At 40.5% G+C, this 21,008-nt stretch overlaps 3 protein-coding genes across 6 annotated transcripts in view; 1 reads left to right on the top strand and 2 right to left on the bottom strand.

Annotated features, from left to right (window-relative positions):
• The window catches only part of ino80 (INO80 complex ATPase subunit), a 40,488-nt gene extending 35,660 nt beyond the window's left edge, over positions 1-4,828 (bottom strand). Inside the window, exons 1-9 of one of the 4 annotated variants that reach the window (XM_081602145.1) lie at positions 4,625-4,828; positions 1,840-1,904; positions 1,523-1,711; positions 1,281-1,435; positions 1,109-1,179; positions 704-850; positions 502-619; positions 220-422; positions 48-101 (exon numbers count right to left, since the gene is read on the bottom strand). In XM_081602145.1, the coding sequence (XP_081458271.1) occupies positions 48-101; positions 220-422; positions 502-619; positions 704-850; positions 1,109-1,179; positions 1,281-1,435; positions 1,523-1,671 (897 nt within the window). In that variant the 5' untranslated portion in view covers positions 1,672-1,711; positions 1,840-1,904; positions 4,625-4,828. The other 3 variants (XM_008398410.3, XM_081602144.1, XM_081602143.1) reach the window with 3 other exon arrangements.
• A 1,219-nt stretch (positions 4,829-6,047) lies between these two features.
• Positions 6,048-12,340, bottom strand: vps18 (VPS18 core subunit of CORVET and HOPS complexes). The gene is made up of 9 exons (XM_008398412.3): positions 11,917-12,340; positions 11,651-11,792; positions 11,386-11,477; positions 10,648-10,898; positions 10,182-10,535; positions 8,209-9,471; positions 7,465-7,674; positions 7,004-7,240; positions 6,048-6,839 (listed from the first exon to the last, which is right to left on the bottom strand). The coding sequence occupies exons 1-9, from the start codon at positions 12,017-12,019 to the stop codon at positions 6,543-6,545; spliced, it is 2,949 nt and encodes a 982-aa protein (XP_008396634.1). The 5' UTR covers positions 12,020-12,340; the 3' UTR covers positions 6,048-6,542.
• A 1,589-nt stretch (positions 12,341-13,929) lies between these two features.
• Positions 13,930-18,131, top strand: rhov (ras homolog family member V). The gene is made up of 3 exons (XM_008398413.3): positions 13,930-14,494; positions 14,586-14,644; positions 15,768-18,131. Exons 1-3 carry the CDS (start codon positions 14,290-14,292, stop codon positions 16,212-16,214), a joined length of 711 nt encoding a protein of 236 aa, XP_008396635.1. The 5' UTR covers positions 13,930-14,289; the 3' UTR covers positions 16,215-18,131.
• Positions 18,132-21,008: the final 2,877 nt, after the last annotated feature.

Below are 21,008 nucleotides of genomic sequence, written 5' to 3'. Positions count from 1 at the left end.
AAAAGTTTATTTTAAGCATAATAAGCTTGTCTGTAAAGTTTACTTACTTTCTTAGCATTGGTGAGGACTACGTTTTTGGCAGACGTCTTCTGCTTGAAAGACTGTATTAAAGATGAAGAAAAATAAAGGTTATTAAGGGCAAAAAACAATCTTCAGGTCATGTTTTGTCCATAATCGTAGAGTAAATGCGGGTTTGTCCCTTGGTTCTCACACACTGACCTTAGGAATCTCCTTTTTAGCGATGGTGAGCCACAGTTTACGCCGCCGTGCATTCAGCTGTTCAACAGTGAGATGCTTTTTCTTCACCATGGGCAGTGGAGCATCGTGGGAAAACTTTGCAAACACCTTGGTGATATACGGACGCTCCTCGTTGAGAAATTCTTCTCCTCTTTTCTTTTTCTTCTTCACTTTCTTTAATTTTGCTAAACAAAAACAACAAAAATAAAAAACGTGGAATATTTCATGCTTTTTAGCACCAACATCATCAACATCTTCCCTTACCTTTGATTTTCTTCTCATCTTTAATTTTCTTTTTCTTCGTCCCCAGGTGGCGCTGCTGCTCATAGAAAGGATCGTGGCTTGACAGGAGTCCTGTGCTGTAGTACTGATACTGATAGAGCTGCACGGAGAGACGCACAAAATGATCAGAAGGGGGAACTCTTAAGTGGGCGGGACTCTTAGCATGGATCCCGGTCGCCGGCACCTCTCGGTCGGAGTAGAACTTGCTCTGATGCTGCCGATTGTAGCGGTGTAACCGAAGCATGTCGTGGAGCTCCTCCCGAGACAAACTGAAGTTAGCGTCGTCGGACTCTGCGTCCGAGTCTGTGGTGTCGTCACTCAGGAGGATGTTCTGCAGAAGACACAAGAAAGGAGGCTAAAACGGAATGCAAATGGTTCAAAACAAGCCAATAAAAAAAAATGGAAGCAGCATTTCAAGTAGTTACTAACTGTAAATACCAGATTGTTAAGCTATATGTGTCAATCCTTCACAAATAAACTATCAAATAGTTGTTTATTGAATGTTAATTATAATATAGTTAACTATAACTGAACTGGTCATTTGTGTAATAACATGTTTACATGCATAAAAGAAAGTGGCTGTCATTACCTTGAGCCATTTCCTGTTCTTTTTCAACTTTGAAAAATTGTAGAGATTTGTTTTGTCGGCCTTTTGGTCTGCTGGATTGAAGTGAGGAGAAGAATATCATATTTTATAAATAAACGTGATGCAGTGAGGTTTGTGCAGGAGAAAAACATCTCGTCTCTGAACGTCCTCTTACCTTTGCTTTGCAGTACTCCGTTAAGGGGTTTGCAGTCTGACAGCGCATCTTCTTGCTCACATGGCTCATTCTTCACCGACAACGCTGCGTGTTGGTTGGAGGCGTCCAGGGAAAGGCCCGTCCCCAAAGCGCCGTCGCTGTCATCGCTATCGTCGCTACAATAACGACATCAAACTTTAGTGCATGTAAACCACTGGTCTGCAGTCCGTCCCTGTGACATTCCCCCCTCCTCTTCTCTATACCTTATGTCTCTGTTAAAGATAGAAGCGGTTTGTCGCAGGAAACTGTCCAACTTCAGAGATCTTTCCAAGCGCTGCAGGTAGAGAGGCTTGGCCAGGCCAGAGAGCCCCGGCGTCCCGTCCTCCTGGCGGCCATCTTGCCCTGACGCCATGCAGCACTTACTCCTCTGCCCAACAGGGCAGAACCCTTTACTGAAGAAATGCACACACTGAAGATGAGTAAGTTATACACGACTGGAGGGGTGCCAAGAGGCTAAATCCAGGATGCGTAATATTCTAGAAGCACATAATCCATGCACAAAGCCACAGAGGATCTTTACCTTTTGGGTAAGAAATGGCATTCCTCTTGAGTCCAAGATGAATTACCTCACAAAGGTGAAAAAGTCTAGAAAAGAAGAAATCCAATCATTTTCTGTTACACGTGATGCATGTAAGCCTGTCATATTTCAAAGTGTGGAGACAGCTATTTACTTAAATTCTAACAGTTTGTTAATTCTGCCAAAACTGGCTCTTAGAGGACATGTGTGATGTTGATATGGCTCAAAATGAAAATGAGTTTGACAGTCCTGCTGTATTATTGCTTAGCAGCAGAGTTTCTCTAATTTTATGAAATGGAGGAAGTAAAGAAGTGAATTAATGCGAAAAGAACATGCGAAAAGTAGTACGCATAAAAAAACTATAGATGGAACAAGGGTCACTATTAGGGCAGTAACTAACAAATATTTTCATAATCGTTTATTCTATTGATTATTGTGATAATTATTCTGACAAGAAATTGGGACAATCTGCAGACTTTTCATTTAACTACTTAATATTGTATGTCCTACAATATTAAAAGTAATTGTATATATACTGCTCTAAAAAATAAAGGGAACACTTCAGTGTTCACTTAAATGTTAAAGTGTTCCCTTTATTTTTTTGAGCAGTGTATATGAAAATACAAATAATCCAATTCTTTTTAATGTCTAAAATGCAACAACAGCATTTCTTTAGTGTATACTTGATCCTTAGTAGCAAAGGATGCATCCAGGTAGCTGCTAAATAATACTTCTAACATGAAAATGTGAAAAGCTCAGCCCTTCCTGCTTCACTGAACATCAAGTGGTGATTACTTTTTGGATTATGTAATTGGATAGCAGTAGGAGATTTTTTTTATTTTTACTGAATTTGAACCAAGTGGAGCTTAAACTAGGCCACTTGATGAAGTCTGGGTTGAACATATTTACAAATATGTAGTTTTTTTGTTGGTTTTTTTGTATTTTTTTCAGTCTGTACACACTAGTTAATGAGTAACTGCTAAATTAGTTGACCATCGTTTCAATAATCAATTAATCTCAGTTAATCCAATTATGTTAGTCCTTGTTGCTAAATTACAGTAGTTCATAGCACCTGCATTACATTAGTATTTATATTTTACAGACGAATTGGTAATTGGAGGACACTTTAATATGTTTCTGGATATATACCTTGATCTGCTCAAAAGGTTTTTATTAAACAATTGCACTCTTTAATGACTCCATTTTTGAGAGCATGTATAGCACATAAAATAAGCAAAATACATTTATGCGGTCCAAAATTTCAGGAGGATTGGCACTCCCAAATTCCTTGCTGTTCTACAGGACCTCAGCGATAAAGCCTTTACATTTCTGGCTCATGTAACGTCTCAAATTATGGGAGTTGTGATTATTCTTGGAGTATCTGAAACCTCGCATACATTAACCAAAACTGGATCACAATTTCCTATTGCCTCATAACAGCAGGGGAATAAAACAAATAAATGCTCACATTATGGAAGAATAAGAATGTTCCAACAATTAAGATGTGGATAGAGGGTATAATAAAGACATTCCATTGGTAAAAAAAAAAAACAAGATATGTTTTGAAGCATAGACTCTAAATATTTGATCAAACTTGCCATCCCATTATGAGATACAGGTGTAGCTCACGAGTGGGCCAAATAGAATCCATGATATAACCTTTGTAACCCTGGCTAAATCTGTTAAATTGGTCATACTATAATTATCCTATCTGTAAAACTGTTCTGTTTTGATTGAGGATCTGTAGATACAGATAAATATTTAAATTATTATTTTAATTAAACAAAAAATAAATAAATTCTAATGCCTGGAACAAATAATCTTGAGTCACGCTGTAAGAGTCCCAACTTGAATCTAAGGGAAAGGATTTGTTGCAGTGGCAGGAAAGATCAGTGACACTTTAGTCAAAAATTGAAAAAGAGGGTTCAGTGTTTGAATCCAGTGATGTCAATATAGCTTTTTACAATAACTGAGAAGGGCACAAATATTTTTACATGCTATATTGTGTGTGCGTTTGTATATAAGGATCAAAACAAGCAAGAATTGCCAATTGTAATGTGAATTGGCATGTTTGGTTTGCTTTAGACGTGTTAAAAACTAAATTAAAATAAAGACAAGCTTTGTTGTTTTTAGAATGCAGAAATGTGTTTTATTATTACTATTCGTCTGTCATATTTCGTTAAAGAGAAGCACATCCAAGCGAGTGCTGATGGAGGGCTCCTCTTGCTAGCTAGCTAACCTTCGGACGGTTAGCATACAAGCTAACGACCGTTAGCTGGCTCCGATCAGTTATAGAAAGGGGTCAAGGTGCTGGTGCACACATGCGCTGACAGCTGTTTATTAAACCAGCCCTAATATTCAAGTCAATATTGGTAGATTCCTTCAGTAGCCACCAAATGTAATTAGACAACTGTTTGTTGTATCATTTTTAACGTGGTTTATTATCAGAAATGCTAGCTGGCTAGCTTATCAGAAACGAAGGCGTTCTGACGAGGACATCGTCTCACGCCATAAATATGAAGTATTCAAACTGGTTCTGTCTCTTTAAGGCCACCACCTCCCAGCCTAAACAATGTATAAAGATATATCAGTTTAATAATAATTTGTTGGCTTGCTTGCTGTTACGACACCGAGGCCCACCGCCCGCGCCTCTCGTACCCTTGCAGCGGGTAATAGCAGAGGCTCGGCTGCCTGGTGTATGCACGATCCCCATCTTTTAATTCTTTCTCCCTCCTGGCCATCTTCCCCATTGCTCCTTCGCCATAACAACCACCGCGGAGTCTCTCACCTCAGCCCCGTGTCCCCCCTCCGGTCCCTCTCGTCGCTGCTGCCGACTCTCGGCTCTGTGGCTCCAAAATGGCGGTTTGAGGCACCAAGCGAGTCTGTGAGCTTTGAGTCGGCAGCAGCAGCAGAGAGGCGGCCACTTTCTGTTACTGAGAGAGCAGAGACACGACGCCATGGCCAGGTTACAGCAAGGAGCAGGCGCTTTAATCAATACCAGATAGAGAGACGAGAGTCAACCGGTATATTTGAGCCAACACCAGCAACCAAAAAAATTAGCAAGATTTCTTTACAGTTAAAAAATGTTATATTGCTCTCACATATGACATTGCAAGTCGTATAAATATGCATAATACAAGCAGGACGATGAATTTCCGATCTCGATTGATAGTGTCTGCTTTCTGCGAAGATTGCCGAACTACGTCTTTCGTCACCACCAGGGAACTCCGTTTTTGGTAAGATGAGGCAGCAACGTTTAAGAATTTTAGGGTAGAGTGAATAAACCGGATTTTGTTTTAAAATACGAAATAAAATAAGAAAAAACCCTCCATAGTATTGCTTTAGTAAAATAAAGCAACGTGTCTTTCATTTCTATAACTGTAATGTACAATATGCTTGTTCCCAGAAAACACAACAAATCTTACATTATTTGTTGTGATTATGGCTGACTGGATGCATTAATCTTTAAATTTATCATATTCAGTTCAAAAGATACATTTTTATACAGATGAAATACTTTTGATGCATCTCCAAAAAGTACAAAAATGTCTGTGGTGAAAAAAACTTTTTTTTATACAAAATGGACACAAAGGCATGCCAGTGGAAGCTAGCGAATAAACCCAAGCGCACATTAACAAATTAAGATAAACTTCTTAACAAAGGATTTCATAAAGATATTTCTGTTTTAAGAATAGCTTAAAACTGTTTTTTTGTTTTCAGTATTCCCCACAAAAATAATTCTACATATACACACCCACACACACAAACTAGTTGTAAATACTATGTGTCTACTAGTGTGATTTATCTATGAACTGGAAAAGTCTTGCAGGTGTGATCCAACTAATTATACAGCTTGTTATAATTATGCAATAAATTTAATGTTGGAGAAAACAAGTTATTGCTCGTCATTTAACCATTTTCCTTAAATATAAGTACAATTTAAGAAGAGCGCTCATGTTTTAGGTATCTAAATGGTACAATTTACTTTCAGATTCAAGTAACTTAGAATTTTACAAATTTGAGCTCAAAATCAAACACTTCTGGATCTTTGCCTTTGCCTGCTGCTCATACTGTGCTTTCTCCAGAGATTTCCCTCTATAGCCACGTTGATGTGCATTTAATTTTGTACCCTCGGCCTAAAACGAGTCTTGACATTTCATCAGTTTTAAACCAAATTTTTTCAACCTAAAAAAAACCTTCAAGTCTTGATGTTGCAGCAATTCAATCCCAAAATGGCTTTAATATGAAGTAACAGTTTATTTTCCGCAGTTACTGGATAGTAAATTATTACAGACCAAGAAACAGAACGAACACAGATGCTGTTGTGTGTTATGTTTTAAGTGCCAAACAACCACCCGACGTAATGCTAAAAGCTAAAACTTGTATTGTGTGGTGACAGCTGCAGTTATCGTCACATTTATGCAATGTACTGTACTGACTGCAAATATTTGATATTACATCGTCTTGCATCATCTTTCACAAAGTCAGTTCTTGACGATCGCTCATTAAATACTTATATACAAAGTGCAAAGTTTGTTCCATCAGACTGACACACTGACAGCAAAAAAGCAAGGATTCTGTAAATCAGAATAGGCACTACCAACAGGCAATCAGGCAAATATCGTCTTCTACCGAGTTCATTGGTCCTACGGGTTTCACAGACAAAAAAGAAAGGCTTTTGCATCTTCGTTTTCAAACAGACGCCTTCACAGCCAGCTGGCTTTGTCCTGTTCAAATTTCTGCGGATCAATGAAAGGCTTGTCGATGGATTTGATCATCAGTTCGCCACAATACGCGCACTCAGACGCAACGATGTCATCGATGTCCGATACGATCTGCTCACGGCTCGTTGCCCCGACGCCCTTTCCCAGACTCGCTGTGTCCCCTTCCTCCTTTTGAGCGGGACGGTGGCGAGATTTAGAGGACTGTGTCGTAGCAGCCAGTTTCTTCTGGAGCTCTTCCAGGCGATTCTGCTTGAAGGCTGAGAGGTGAGGGGTCACTTCCTATATGGTAGGAAAACAAAATACGCAAAACAAGTCACGTCTCGGTTGCTATATTAACGTTACTGGTTAAAGTTAAAGATCTCTCAGTTTATAAAGCCTTCGTATAAAGCATTTCTACAGCTGTACTACGACTGGAAAAACAGGAAGTTTAGACCTGTTTTTACCTGAAACAGGCAGTCGTTATGGAACATGTGTCCACACAGAAACAAATAGAAGGGCCTGTTGAGTAACGGGAAGTCACATGCTGCACACTTTTCTTGGGAGTCCACAACGCCGTACTTATTCCTCATTTCCTGGATGTCTTCCCTGATTCGTTTAGCACTCTCCGTGGCTTCCTCCATTTCCTGCTTCAGCTCCTCGATGTGCTTGTTGTACTCCTCCAGGGAGCTGCAGATTGCCTCCTGAAAAAAAGGATTGCATTTCTAAAACTAATATATTCAACATTGTGATATTTTAAAAAGATTGTAAGCAAAGCTCCTAAATATACTCTGCTGTGTCATTTCGTATCAGCCACATCCCACGGAAGCTGATCATTTCTTAAAATCACATCTTATTTTCTTGAGCAAAGGCTGTCGCACAGAATTGGTTTTGTTGCTACAATGTTCAAAATATCATGAATGAAGACCTTAAAGTGGTCGATGGTGACAAAATCTGGAAAGAAAGGCAAGATGTCTTCGATCTTGAGCAGGTTGCAGCTGGACAGACAGTTCATGGCTTTCTTCACATCCTTCTCCTCCTGCACCACATGCCTGGCGATCTTCAGCCAAAGCTTTTTCCTCATCTCCTCGTCGTCCTCGGGCAGATCTGCGCAGGACTTGGCCAAGTCCACGTCAACCTATAGAAGAGAGAAAACCCATTTCTAAAACCACATTCAAAGCATGTGAAGAAATGGAACTTCTGTACGAGCATTAAAGGTGACCTATTATGCTTCCTTGAACAGGTTCTGATAGGTCTATCGGCTGTACAAAACACATTCATTTCATTTTTTTCACAAAATCATTCTTAAATAGTGAGATTTTCTGATCAGTTCGGTTCCTTTGGGGCCTCTTGTCTCTTTAAATCCAAATAAGCTGCTGCTGGCCACGCCCCCCAATTCAACATTTACACTTGCACATGAAAATGACTCCAAACAAATACGTAATTATGTACATCTTTAAAAAGCAAAAGTGGAGCCTCATACACGACCAACAAGAATGCAGCAAGTAGTGTCTTCATTGTAAGTCAACAACAAAACACTTGGGTGTTTTTCTTTCAGTGCTTGGGTTGTTATTAGAAACAGTTGAGACCCAAATGGAACTACAATAAAGTACAGCGAGTGAATTTTACATAACAAGCCCCCTTTAACAAACCAAGAAGGAGCATCACTTACTTGTAAAGCCAGATCCACTGCCTCCTCGTGCAGTTCCATTATTCTATAAACCAGCACACAGGCCTGAAGAAAGCCATGCTCCGCACACAGCCTGAGTGCATACTTCAGGTCGTAGTGGATCTCTGAGGGGTGAGTACCCGCCTGTCTGAGATACTGCAACAGAGAGTCTGGCTTGTACTTTGCATAAAGTGACAGCAAGTAGTTATGAATGGCTTCCTCAGTGACATTCAGCTCGTAAACACAGAACTCCATGTAGCGGATGGTCTCGTTGATCTGCTGGGCGCTGCCCATCTGGCTGTAGTTCATCAGAGCCGGGATGAGCTTCTTCGGGTCCAGCCTCTTGCCCATCTGGATCCACGCATTCACCACGTTCTTGGGAATGTGCTGCATGAGGACCGGCGAGAACTTGTAGAAGAGCTTTTCGTCGCAGTGCTTGGCGAGCACGTCCAGGGCCGCGCTGAAGTTGTCGTGCTGGCAGTAGTGGGATATGACCCTCTCGTAGTCCTGCATGACGACCGAGAAGTAAACCATGTCGTCCACGTTGCCGTGGCTGGCCAGCAGGTCGTAAATGGTGCTGCGGTTGTTGAACAGGCAGTCCCTGTGCTTGGAGCTGCTCAGAAACTGGCGGAACTCATCTCGGGTTTCCTGGAAGATGAGGCTGTTGTCGTCGCTCTCCAGCTGCCCGAGTCGGTTCAGGTAGAGCTCGGTCAGCCAGGTGACCAGCAAGGTGATCTGCGTTCTCTCGCTTTGTTTCAGATTGTTCAGTTTCTTCAGCAAGAACTCCTTCAACGCTTCTTCTTGCTTCGCTTCGATGAACTTGAGCGCTATCTCTTCGAAGTAGTTCTGAGTGAGTGCGTAGCACTTGGCGCTTTCCAGGTATCTCCTGTTCTGAAAGCAGTACTCGGCCTCCTTAGCCAGCACCATGTCCATGCACTCGGGACGGTCGCGGCAGTACTCCTTGGCGAGGTCAAACTTGTTCATGCTCATGTACATCTGCCAGACGTCCCTAGACTCGCGCTGGATGTGATATCGGAAGACCGCTCGCTCCGTGTAGATCCATACCAACCCACCAATCGGATCTTTGATCATTCTCTTAAGGGGACCAAACTTATCTGGGAACACGTCCTCGTACACCACCTGTCCGTTCAGAGTGCAGATTGCCTTTATTCGGTCATGAAGCAGCAGCAGGAAGTGGAACTGTGTCAGCACAATGGATATGGGTTTGTTCTGGCTAATGTCGATATCCGGTGTGTATTCCCATACCTGATTGGTGGTAAGAGAACAGATTAGCAGATTAGCACATACTTCATCTGAAGCTGAACAGGCAACGCGCAGTCGCATGGATTCAGTACGTTTGTATTCGCGCACACCTTTCAGACAACAGGGCGGACCAGTGTGGGGAGACCCCTCCTCTTTCTTTATACGTCATGGTTCCCCCTCTCTCCCTGTATCCTCTATTTTGCTTTTATGACACTGTCACAGAATAAGCGCCACACATTTCTACCTTCAGCTTCTTCCTGAATGGAAATTTTAACAAAGTTAACAACTTTACAATTTCCATCCAGGAGTTACTAATCACTCACCAAACATATTATTATAGTAGTCATACAGTGAAGAATTTCTCAAATGTACATAATTCGTCACAAGTTAAATGTTCCTCAAAAGTATTCATGTGTCCTGCCGACACAAAAACCGGATAGAGAAAGTGAACGAGTTGAAGGAAAATATCAACTTTGCTAACTGAACGCATTTCCCCATAAAACATGGCAACAAACTTCTGATCAATCAGATAACAGTTCGCACAAAGTTCTTCTGGAACAGTTCGACCAGTGCCTGGCGTCGAGTTCGGCAGCCAGATAAAATGATTTTTGAAATTTTCGTCACGCGTCTACGTCGACGACAACCGATTTTGACTGTCATGTGTGTGGGAGCCTTTAATCTTAAACAGGTAGAACCGTCTATCAGATATTTACCTGGACGTCACTCAGCAGGGAATCAGGCCGGATGTAGTCTAGCTGGCCATAGAGAACGCCATTACCCATCATCCAGGCAAACGCTTTGGGGAAGTTCCTAAGTTTCGCTGTGTAGAAGGTAATCTCACTGTATCCCATGTTGACTGGGAACTCCTGGAAACTGGGCAGCAGGTCCTGGTTCTGACTGAAGATGGTGCTGAGACCTTGCTGCTCCGACCCTTCGGCCACTTTACCCACAAACTGGAACAGGCGCTTGCGGGTGGTGGCGATGATGAAGTACTTGTTTTCTGGGCTTCGCTCTATTTCCAAGCAGCAGACTGGTGCAGGCCTGCCGTCCTCTTCCAGGGAGTGAACCTGCCACAAGGCAAAATCAAGTAAGCAGTTAGTCACATGCAAGAGGAATAAATAATATAAACATTTGCAAAAAAAAAAAAAAACTAAAGGGAAACTTCAATCCAACACTTACCTGTCTGAAGTACTGATCCGGGTTGGTATTGAACAGGCTGCCCTCGTTCGCAGAGATCTCCGCCTCAAAGATGATCCCCTGACTGGTGCCAACCAAGATGGGCCCTGTGCTGGTCTCGTTGCCCAGCAGCTTGTTCCAGCCCACGCTCTCGATGAGGTGACCTCTCCAGCGGGACAGACTGCGCACCTTCTGGGTGTTCCTGTTGAGGTACAGACACTCGCTGGTGTTCAGGCTGATCAGCAGATGGGAGCCTGCGGACGGAAAATACAGAGGAGGATTTAGCTGTTGGTTTTATGCATCTCGTAATCATACCACTGTGATAAATTATGGTGTGTGTGAAGCTTGTGCGTTTGGAATAACAACACGTCTGAAAAACGAGAATAAAGTGCAGAAAGGTGTAGTGACGTAGTAACTTGCCGTTTTTACAGCTGCACAGTAACGACAACAAATATAATAAGCAAAAATCTTTGGTGAAGGTCTTTTCTGGATCTTTGGAGTAATTGGGACTAAACACAAATGCACCAATTCTGCTTGTAAAAAGGTAGGAATATCTTATGAGGACACAGTTATGCACTTGTTCGTGGTGCATTATTGCACGAATTTCCAATAAAATGTATTATGTGTGCTTTTAATTGGACAAAATGTTTAAAAAGTACAAGAGTTCAGAATACTTTTGCAGCAACATGTTGTTAAATTATTGTTTTGGACCACTTAATCGTGTGTATTTTAAAATTTTACCTGTCGGGTCCAGGAACAGCTTGTACACTTTGCTGTCGTCTTTCCTTCCTAATTCGGTTTGATTGAGTTGATCTGGTTTTGCCAAGTCAATCCTGAGCAGAACCGAAAACATTACTGTCAAAAGCTTGACTCGGATGGCAAATAACTGACAAATATCAGCAGAACACCTTGAATGATCACAAAAAAAAATATAGCCTTTGTTTTGAAATAATTAAACGAAAACATCACAGAACCCCACTGATTTTAAAAAAGAAGGACTTTTTACCTCAACAACGTGTCTTTTCCCAGACTCATGCAGAGCTGGTTGTTGCAGACTGACAAGTGATTTATCCTCTCAGGTGGAGTAAAGTCAATCCTCTGTTTGTTGAATATTGGCTTTTCTTCCTCCAGTCTGACGTTCACAAAGCCTTGGGTAGGAGAAAAGAGCAGCGTTTCAACTTTGCAGGCCTTGGTTTGAACGTAGTTTTGCAATGCAGTGCTCTTTAATTCACTGGTTCCTCGTTAGCTAAAGACAGAGCATGGAAACCTTACCTGAATGTGTTAGCCCGATGTTAGCAGAGCTCAGGCGGCTGTGTTGCTGAGAACTTTGCCTGATGTTTTGAGAATCCTCATACTCATCAAGAATAGAAGCCATAATGAAACGAGCAGAGGAACACTTATTTTACGCCCTGCAAATTACTAATTTAGATGGTCAACATTAGCTAGCTAGCTAGCTAGCTTTGGCAACATACACAATTAAATGTTCAGCTAACCTATTTCTCAATTTGTATCTAAATTGAAAATAAATACGCACAGCAGGCTGCAAAATGTTCACGTAAACTTCAAAGGCATTGGGGGAAAGTACGTTTAAATAATTCGTGCAAAAATAGCATCCAAAATAGCTTCCGACTGCACAACACAAGGCGAAACCTCAGAGTCAGGTGATCGGGGAATCATGTGATCAATGTGGGTGTAGTGCTGTCTTGGACCAACAGAGGGCGCACTTAGTTTAGATTAGAATAGTGTGTATTGAGATATTAAAAAACAAAGCTAGAAAACCCTTAAGTGTATATTAACTAATAAGACATGAAGTCGTGTATATGATTTGTGTATAATGTGCAGATATCTCTTTTTTTCTGTTTTTGAATCTTACTGTAGGCCAAATAAAGGTCAATTTTAAGGACTTTTAGAGTGATTTGCAAAAATGTTCACAACTTTTTTCACATTTTGTCACATTACAATCAAAAACTTCAAGCAATGTGGAGGGTTTTCTGTGCTTAGTCAACGCAACATGGAGTATAAATAAAACTGAAGCAGGACGGAAAATCTTGCCCGCGTAGTTTTCCAAAATAATTTAAATTCAGCCATCGTGAATTGAGAGCGTCTGCTTTCAAAGCAATACACAATTGTTACCAAAGTTTTCTAAATGGATTCAGGTATGGACTTTAAATGGGCCAGTCTAACTCATGCATATGCTTTGATCTGTCGTTCTATTGTGTGCATGCATGTTTAAAGTTGTTCTTCTGTTAAAAGGTGAATCTTCACCCCGAGTCTCAAGTTTTTTGACTCCCTGAAGAGACGATTTCCTGGCCAGCTGCATTATGTGTCCATCAATTTTCCCACAAACTCTGATAACGTTAAACCCTCATCCATTCATGCACCACAGCATGATGCTGCCACCACTATATTTCACTGTTACCACCGTCTATTCAGAGTGATGTGTATTACTTTTTTGTCACAGGAATAATCTTGACTATAGGCGTTAAGAGCTTCAGAGTCATCCAACCAGTCTAACTATCTTCCATAGCGCTTATGCCAAACAGGAAGCTGAGCTTATTTTGTCTTTCTTTTGATACTGACTTTCTTCCTGTAATTCTCCTTTTCACTGTAATTTCATCACCAAACTTTCCTTTTATCTTCTCCTAAACTTTCCCCCATGACCCGTTTGCTGTGCTGTTTGTGCACTAAACAAACCTGAAGGTCTTCACTTGACAAATGGAGAGAGTTGCTGCTAATCATGTGACTTCTGGAAGCAACTGATTTTAATGGGTTTTATTTAGGGGTATCATTTTGTGAACTAAAAAAATGCTTTATGCTTTAATGACTACTTTTTTGAAAGGATTATTATTTGTTTGTTTTGAGGTTATATATTCAAGTTGTCCCGCTAAAGTCTCTATTCATTTTGGGTTGTTTATTTTTTTATTTATTTGTGTTTTTTTCTTTTTTTGCTTAATTTTGTTTGGTTTTCCATATGTGTTGGAATACATAATTTATACATTATGATACCTTTTTAAAGTTGATTGTGTATGCTTACATTAATAATAATAATAATAATAATAATAATAATAATAATAATAATAATAATAATAATAATAATAATAAACAAAAAATATGGTTATTAGACTTAAAGACCTTAAAAGAAATGTATGCCACATCAGATTTTAATTTGCAGATTTTAATTTGCAATGCACTGTAGTGTAGGTGTGCGACATAAAATCCCAATAAAACACACTGAAGTTTATATTTTTTTTACGAGACAAAAAAAAAAAGGTGAAAAGGTCTCCACATGTAGAGGACATAAATTATAAATCATCATATGCAATTTTAACCCTGACTTTGAAACGCAACCCCGGCTAAACCTCTTTGTTTAGAGCTCTTTTGAAGCTCTCTTATCATCGTGGGAGTGTCTATGCAAATCGTATCCCTGTCGGAGCAGAAGGTCGCGTTAAGAAAGGCGCCTCCCACACTTGTTGCTGCGCATCACGCCGAGGGAGTCGCGTCCCTTCAGTCACAGCAGTAATGCGCGGCGTGGACACGCACACAGGCGCTTTAACTCTGCAGCGACACTCTGCTTTCAAACCATAGCGAGCAGGCAGGTGGGGAGGCAGAAGAGTTGGCGCCCCGAACTTTAATGCTCACCTCGACATGCCACCCCAAATGGATTACTTTTACCACGAGTCCCGAGTCCCTTCAGCTTGCGGGCTTACCCGGGAGGACGAGCTGGACCCCGATGTGATCAGCTGCATGCTGGTCGGAGACGGAGCGGTGGGGAAGACCAGCATGATCATCAGCTACATCTCCAACGGATACCCGGCGGAGTATCAGCAGACGGGGTTTGATGTGTTTTCTGGTGAGTTTTTTTTTTTTTTTTTTTAATCTCCCACTAAGACATTTTTGGTCTGTTGTTGGGACTAATTGAGTGTGTTACTGCTCTTCAACAGGTCAGGTCCAAGTGGAAGGGTCTCCAGTAAAAATTCAACTTCTGGACACAGCTGGACAGGTAAGATTCTTCTTTTACATGCGTTTCCAGCATTACTTAACACTGAACGATGTAGATTTTGTTAATATTGTCTGAGACACTTAAAGTTACACTTTTAAAGAACACTTTGGAATATTGTCTTTTCGCGGTTTAACAACCAATCAGTCAAATACATAAGTAAACTAAGAAGCTGCATAGAGCCTCCGAACCAATAGGGGACACCAAAGAGCACCAGAATTGTCAGACAAGTTGGGTTTGTGAATGTAGATACTTTTTGTAAGGGGTAACACATCAGCAGTTTTGATGTTATCATTTTAAACAAGCTATTGTTATAAATGAAGATGCATCAATCAACCAGCCACAGATTGGAAATTGCCCATTTTATCTTGATCATCTTTGAACGGCAGGTCAAAATAGAATATTTATATTTCGATGCATTTAACTCATTAAATGAATCAAAAATAAGAACTTCAGCCACACATCGACCAATGGCATTTATTTGAGTTTCATCACAGCCGATTTTGAAGGAACACGAAGCTTCGATGCATAAACGGGACAATCTTGTGATTCCTTTATTTTCAATGGGATTCTAAGTCCATATGTTTACAAAACAAAATCTACAGTACTTTTAAAAAAAAAATCTTTTTTTTATGTTACAATTCTTAGACTTTATTCCAATTTTGTTAATGTGTTTGTTTTATTATCATGTCAGACCAAAGTTATTTGCCTTCTATGAAATTATCTGAATTAATTTTTAAAAGCGAAGCTGGACAGCAATATCCAATGGAAATGCATGCTTGGATATATTTACACATACACACGATATCCTAACAAATATTAATATATGTGATTATTTGTTTGCTGATGTTACTTTATAATTTCAAAGCATAAAACTGGCTACTTTTCTTGCGTGTAAAAAGCACAAAGGGCTTTTTAGGCTGATTTTTATCGTTTCAAGGTGTCATGCATGAAAACCTTGACATCCTCTGATGAAACCAGTTTGTGACTCAGCAGCGAGATTTCTCAATGAATTTTAATCTTTTCCGCTCACATCCAGTGAGTCAGTGCGTGCCGCTTCCCCGGTCGTGTCTAGAGATCTTGAGTGATACTAAAGCAATTCTGCGCCTCTTTGTTTGCCACGCAGGAAGAGTTTGACGAGTTCCGAGCTCTGTCCTACGCCCATGCCGACGTCTTCCTCCTGTGCTTCAGCATGGTCGATCCCGACTCGTTCCACAACATCACCAAGAAGTGGGTGCCGGACATCCGGGCCCACAACGCGTCCTCGCCCATCATCCTCGTCGGGACTCAGCTGGACCGGCTGCTGGACGTCAACGTCCTCATCGACCTGGACAAGTGCAAAGTCAAGCCGGTGCTGAGCTCGCGGGCCCGGAGCATGGCGGACAAGATCCGGGCCACGGACTACATAGAGTGCTCGTCGCTGACGCAGAAGAACTTGAAGGAGGCGTTTGACGCGGCTATTTTCGCCGCCATCAAGAACAAAACGCGCAAGGGAAAGAAAAGGAGGTTTTCCGACAGGCGCACCAAAGCTTTCTCGAGGTGCAGCTGGAAGAAGTTCTTCTGCTTCATCTGAACTCTTTTCGAATTCAGTTCTTTGAAGACTCTTTATTTATTTAAGTCGTGTATCTCCTCGTCTTTTCATGCATTAGATTCGTGCCGTCGTTTGTCAGTAAAGTTGGCTTGTCTTTTCTTTGATGCCTAGTGTAGATAGAGAGGTGGACGGTACTATAAACTAACCAAGTAGATACGGGGACATCCCCAGCCTGTGATTGGTGTCACACTTACCAAATTGATACATATTCACATAGTTGTTCCAAGTCGACAGGAGAAGCAGAGTTTGCACATGCTGTTTTTTGTGTGTCCACCACTCGTGTTGTACATACGTCAGAGAGATGGTACATTGAGCTGAGGCTTTGTGAGATGCAGCTGCAGAGGCCAGACCAGTATATTAAAAAAAAAAAAAAAAGCAAAACAGCGAATTTGCATGCTGTGCTTTACTACTGGCTACAAACCGAAAGTGTCGGGACTGACTCTGTGTCCTGGCCAATGGGTGTTGTTTTCTCACTTTTCTCGCAACAATGCCTTATTTTTATGTACCGGCTACAATTAGGCGCCGCATTCTTACCTGTTTGTGAAAGCTTCCCCGGCTGGTTTGGTCGGGCTTTTTTTATTCTTCCAGGAAACCAGGTGACACACCTGCTGAGCCTGACTCTTGTATTTTGATCTGATTTTTATGATTCACAACAAAAGCATATATATATAAATATTTTCATTTAAAGGAAAAGTAATGTCACTCCCTTTTTAATCTTTTGGCTAAGATGAGAACTGGTTCTTGTCTGAGGTATAAAGGTTCAGAAGAGCAGACACCATTGGCTTTCTGTCTCTTTAATGTGCATTTGTAAAAGCAAAGCACTGCAGGAGTCTTTTTTTTTTCCCTTTTAAAAATCACCCGTCATTGTTTATTAGCTTAATACACTCCTGATCTCTGACGCCCAGTGAGCACAGGCAGAGAAAAGACTCAATAGCCTCGATCTGAATGGCACTTTTCAACTTTACGCCTTTCAAAAAAAAAAAAAACCTTTTTGAAAGTTTTGCACTCCAGTGTTATAATATGAGGAACATATATGTCTATATAAATACAAGCTTTACTATGCTTCTTGTGGAAGTGAGTTTGATGTTTGTTTATTTTAAACAAGTGCGGGGCCATGCTGACTGGCACCACATGTAGAAATGTGTAAAGTACCTTAAAATGACTTAATTTTGTTATGCAGTTGCATTATATTACAGGGAAAACTCTCTGCAGATCTCTTTTGCGAGGTTTCTCACCTCCCTTACACCCTCCTCAATGTGCAAAGTTGCAAGATAGTCCAGCCTTGTTTGTCACAGTTCCAGATGTTTGATGCTTTTTCATAAATGACTGCGGATATTGGCAGGCATAGACATGGAGCTGTTTTTCTGCGGCCATTTCCTGATTTATGAAGACCTGTTCTCTCGTCTTTCCCATTTTGAAGGAGGGATAAGAGAAATCGGCATTTAACGTTATATTTACCACCCAAGGAAACAGGAAGTCACAGATAACTTATTGACAGTCGATTGACGTTCTAACAACATAAAAAAAAATGAAGTAGAAGTGTTGCAATGCACCACATGTAATGTTTTGTGTGTGGTCTGTTTTCTGAACTGCGGGCAAGATGAAATATAAAGATGAATGATGTCAAGCTAATGGATGGATTTTTTTTGTTGTGCGTTTTTTGTGAGAAAATATGCAACTGCAATAAAATATTATTTCATCTTAAGGGCTTTTACATAGCTTTACTAGTGAGTTTATATTTATGTGGGGCACTGGGTTTTAAAAGCTCCCAAGCTTTAAAACTATGATTTGTTACATTTTTGGCATCACTGTCATCTCAAAACCATCCTGTTCCTTTGCTTTTAATCTCAGATTGACATGATGGGAAAAAACAATAAACAAAAAGCCTTTTACAGTAAATCTGTGTGTCGTTGGTGTTGCAGCTCAACTGTGCAGTTTGTAATTGTCATGTCTGATAGCAATGACTGATACGAAACATACTCGCCCTCTTCTCTACAGGTTTTCAGTTTTGGAAAACTATAAAGCTGACTGGTTTGTAGTTACCTCACTAAGGATAAATCCCATTCTACTTCTTGGCCCTTAATCAAACATTTCTAAAAGTTAAAGTGAAGCAGCTGTTTTGTGGTGTCAGGGCCCCTAAAACAGGCAATTTCTCAGGAGAGCATTTGAAAATAAAGTAGCCAGGCTTGCAAATGAGCATTTTTAAGGCACCTCTGTTATGTCTAAATTAACCCTTTTAGGATTTTTTTTTCCCACAAAGTGGTTTTGTTAATTTTCTTAAGGCATTAAAAAAAGGTAGGGAAAAAAATGGTTTAAAAAAGAAAATAAAAGAAATTCCAGGCTTTTTTTCTAGATGATCAGTTGTAAGTTTCTCCAAATACAAAGTTATTTGTAGAATACATCAGTACAATAGTATTAGTATTTAAGGGTTACTTGATGTCACAATATCATTTTTTTTTTTACCTGTACGAGTCCTCTACAGTAGAAAAAGGGACTGGATATTAATGAGTTGCTTTTTCGTCTGTCTCTCATAATAGCTTTAACAAAAATGGCTGGCAGTTGACAGTGTACTGTATGATGCCCTAGTGTCCACTTCAGGGGTCCGTGTGCATTTATAACATAAAAATTCACAAGAAACACACACAAAAAAAGGCTTCTAGATGGCTGACTACTGCAGCAGGCACTATGCATGAAAGAGTTACATTTTTATGACATATTAAATTTAGTGTAACTGATTATTGTCTATCACTTCATATCTTCATCTCAACCTAAAATGTTTTACTTTTAAACCAATCAGTAGAAAGTGTAGTTTGATACAAATTAATGTATATTGTTTAATTAAATTCAAATAATAAAAAAAAAGGTGGGGGTGGGACTTCTGTTATTCCATATGTTTACATTTTTATTGGTCTTGAAGGAGTGTCCCATTTTTTATTCCCCAGGAACTGGGGGATTAGAAGGGCTGGTGGAAAGAGTAAATGTACTAAATGGGATTCAGCCAAATTGCCTTCTGAATTGTGTTTTGAAAGTCTTGTCACATGACCAGTAACGTCTGACTGGTTTTTATGGCAATCCGCACGACGGGTGTTAGCGGCAATCTCTTACCAAGTGCTTTTGTCTGCATAAGTGATTACAAAGGGACGAAGCCATGAGAGACTGTCTTAAGGTTAAGTCATTTTCTGTCATTAACAATAAACTTCTTCGGTGGTCTGTTAGGAATATGAGGCTGAAAAGATTAAAGGGTCCATTATGGTCATTTAAAGACTGAGCTCTGCTGACGCAAAGTGGAAAAGACTGAGCTGAGAAGGGTCGTGAAGTGCTTGGAGGACACGACAGCTGTGCGGTGAAGATGAGTCACAAGTGAGCCAGAGGACAAAAACACCAGCTCAGCCATGGTACAGCGGCCGTATGTTTGCCGTTAGTCAGTGTGCCCTCCATCATGTGCTCGTGTGTCAGGGCTCTGTCTGAACTTCGGCTGTTCTTGGGTGAACGCGGGACATCCGGTTTCTGACCCTGTCTGGAGAGGTCACACACGGGAGCTGATGTTTGGTCATCTGACGCTGTCACAAGTTGGAGCAGTGAACTTTGAGTCGCCTCTCAAAGGTCACGGCTCTTTAGCAGCATCTGATCATGCTGCTAAAGAGCCGTGACCTTTGGTTAAAATGGTTAAGATATCAGATTGAATGTGGCCTTTTATTCAAATGAAAAAGTTTTAAACATATGGATATAAATATATAAACATCATTATGAGTGTGTAATAAAGTTTGCTTTGGGTTTCTGATCTGCTTGGGATAGATTTTCTTTTTTTTTCAGAATATCAGACTGGTTCTTTTTTTAGCTCCTAAAAAATGATTCTCCAGCACCCGTAGAGAGGTCTTAAATTACATCAGCAGGAGGGATGCTTGGCTGCACTGTTGCTAGGCAACTGTTGATACCTCAAAAAATGCATAAGGCATGTTTCTATTAATTGTTTTGAAAATATTGGGGTAGACTGTTCAAGTGTGTAGAAAGCTTCAAGTGCCGATAATGTACTCATGCTGAGCAGAATCATTTGTGTAAAGCATGGTGGATACTGGTTAGGGACAAAACTTAACAATGAAGAAAAGCAAAAATAAAACAAGCATGGATTTAAGAAAAGCTGAGAAACCTAGAGGCACAAAGGCTTGACTGATGAATCGCTTGGTAGAGTCGATCAGAAAAAAGAAAAAACATGAATCAGCATTCATTTCTCTGATCTCATATGTTATGCATTTGGAAGATTGCAGTCAGAGTGTTTCTGTGATTACTGGTCAAAGCATTTATTTGCATGAAGATGGTGTCAGGAACCAGCAGTTAACGAGTTAGCACACCACAGCTTACTTAGCTAAACATGTTTTTATTCTAACCACTCCTAAATATTGCTTTCTACCTTTTAGTTTACATTAACTAAGTGAGTGACCGGTTTTGCAAGACGTGTCGCAGCAAACTTGCTTTACATCCCCAACTCCAGATGAATTTAGGTGTTTTCTGTAAAAAAAAAAACAGGAAAAGATTACGTTCAACCAGAGCACAGGACGGGGTACTAATGGACGGTCACTAGCTTAACCGGAGTTAATTCCTCCTTTGTTAGCGTCAGTTTCGATAGAGAGAGTTAAGTTCAGACCAAAACTGTACTTGGGTTTTTTATGACATTTTGTCCAAATTTGCTTTTCAAAAGAACGGCTAACTCGGCTTTATGTGTGTCTGAGTCGATGACCTCATGCGAGGTATAAGAATCAAGTTCATCGTGTAAAATTA

The sequence above is a fragment of the Poecilia reticulata genome, chromosome 21, assembly GCF_904066995.2.
Source record: "Poecilia reticulata chromosome 21, P_reticulata-male-v2, whole genome shotgun sequence".
Taxonomy (NCBI): domain Eukaryota; kingdom Metazoa; phylum Chordata; class Actinopteri; order Cyprinodontiformes; family Poeciliidae; genus Poecilia; species Poecilia reticulata.
Note: the sequence above shows the minus strand (reverse complement) of the source record. Positions and strands in the feature narration are given on the sequence as shown.

Bases quoted from the DNA above. Each gene is read 5' to 3' on its own strand.
- vps18 (XM_008398412.3), bottom strand. From the start codon at position 12,019: ATGGCTTCTATTCTTGATGAGTATGAGGATTCTCAAAACATCAGGCAA. The intron at 11,478-11,650 runs GTAAAAAGTCCT...GGTTCTGCTCAG, and splicing joins GGAAAAGACACGTTGTTGAG to GATTGACTTGGCAAAACCAG. The intron at 10,536-10,647 runs GTAAGTGTTGGA...GCCTTGTGGCAG, and splicing joins CGGATCAGTACTTCAGACAG to GTTCACTCCCTGGAAGAGGA.
- rhov (XM_008398413.3), top strand. From the start codon at position 14,290: ATGCCACCCCAAATGGATTACTTTTACCACGAGTCCCGAGTCCCTTCA. The intron at 14,495-14,585 runs GTGAGTTTTTTT...GCTCTTCAACAG, and splicing joins GGGGTTTGATGTGTTTTCTG to GTCAGGTCCAAGTGGAAGGG. The intron at 14,645-15,767 runs GTAAGATTCTTC...TTTGCCACGCAG, and splicing joins TTCTGGACACAGCTGGACAG to GAAGAGTTTGACGAGTTCCG.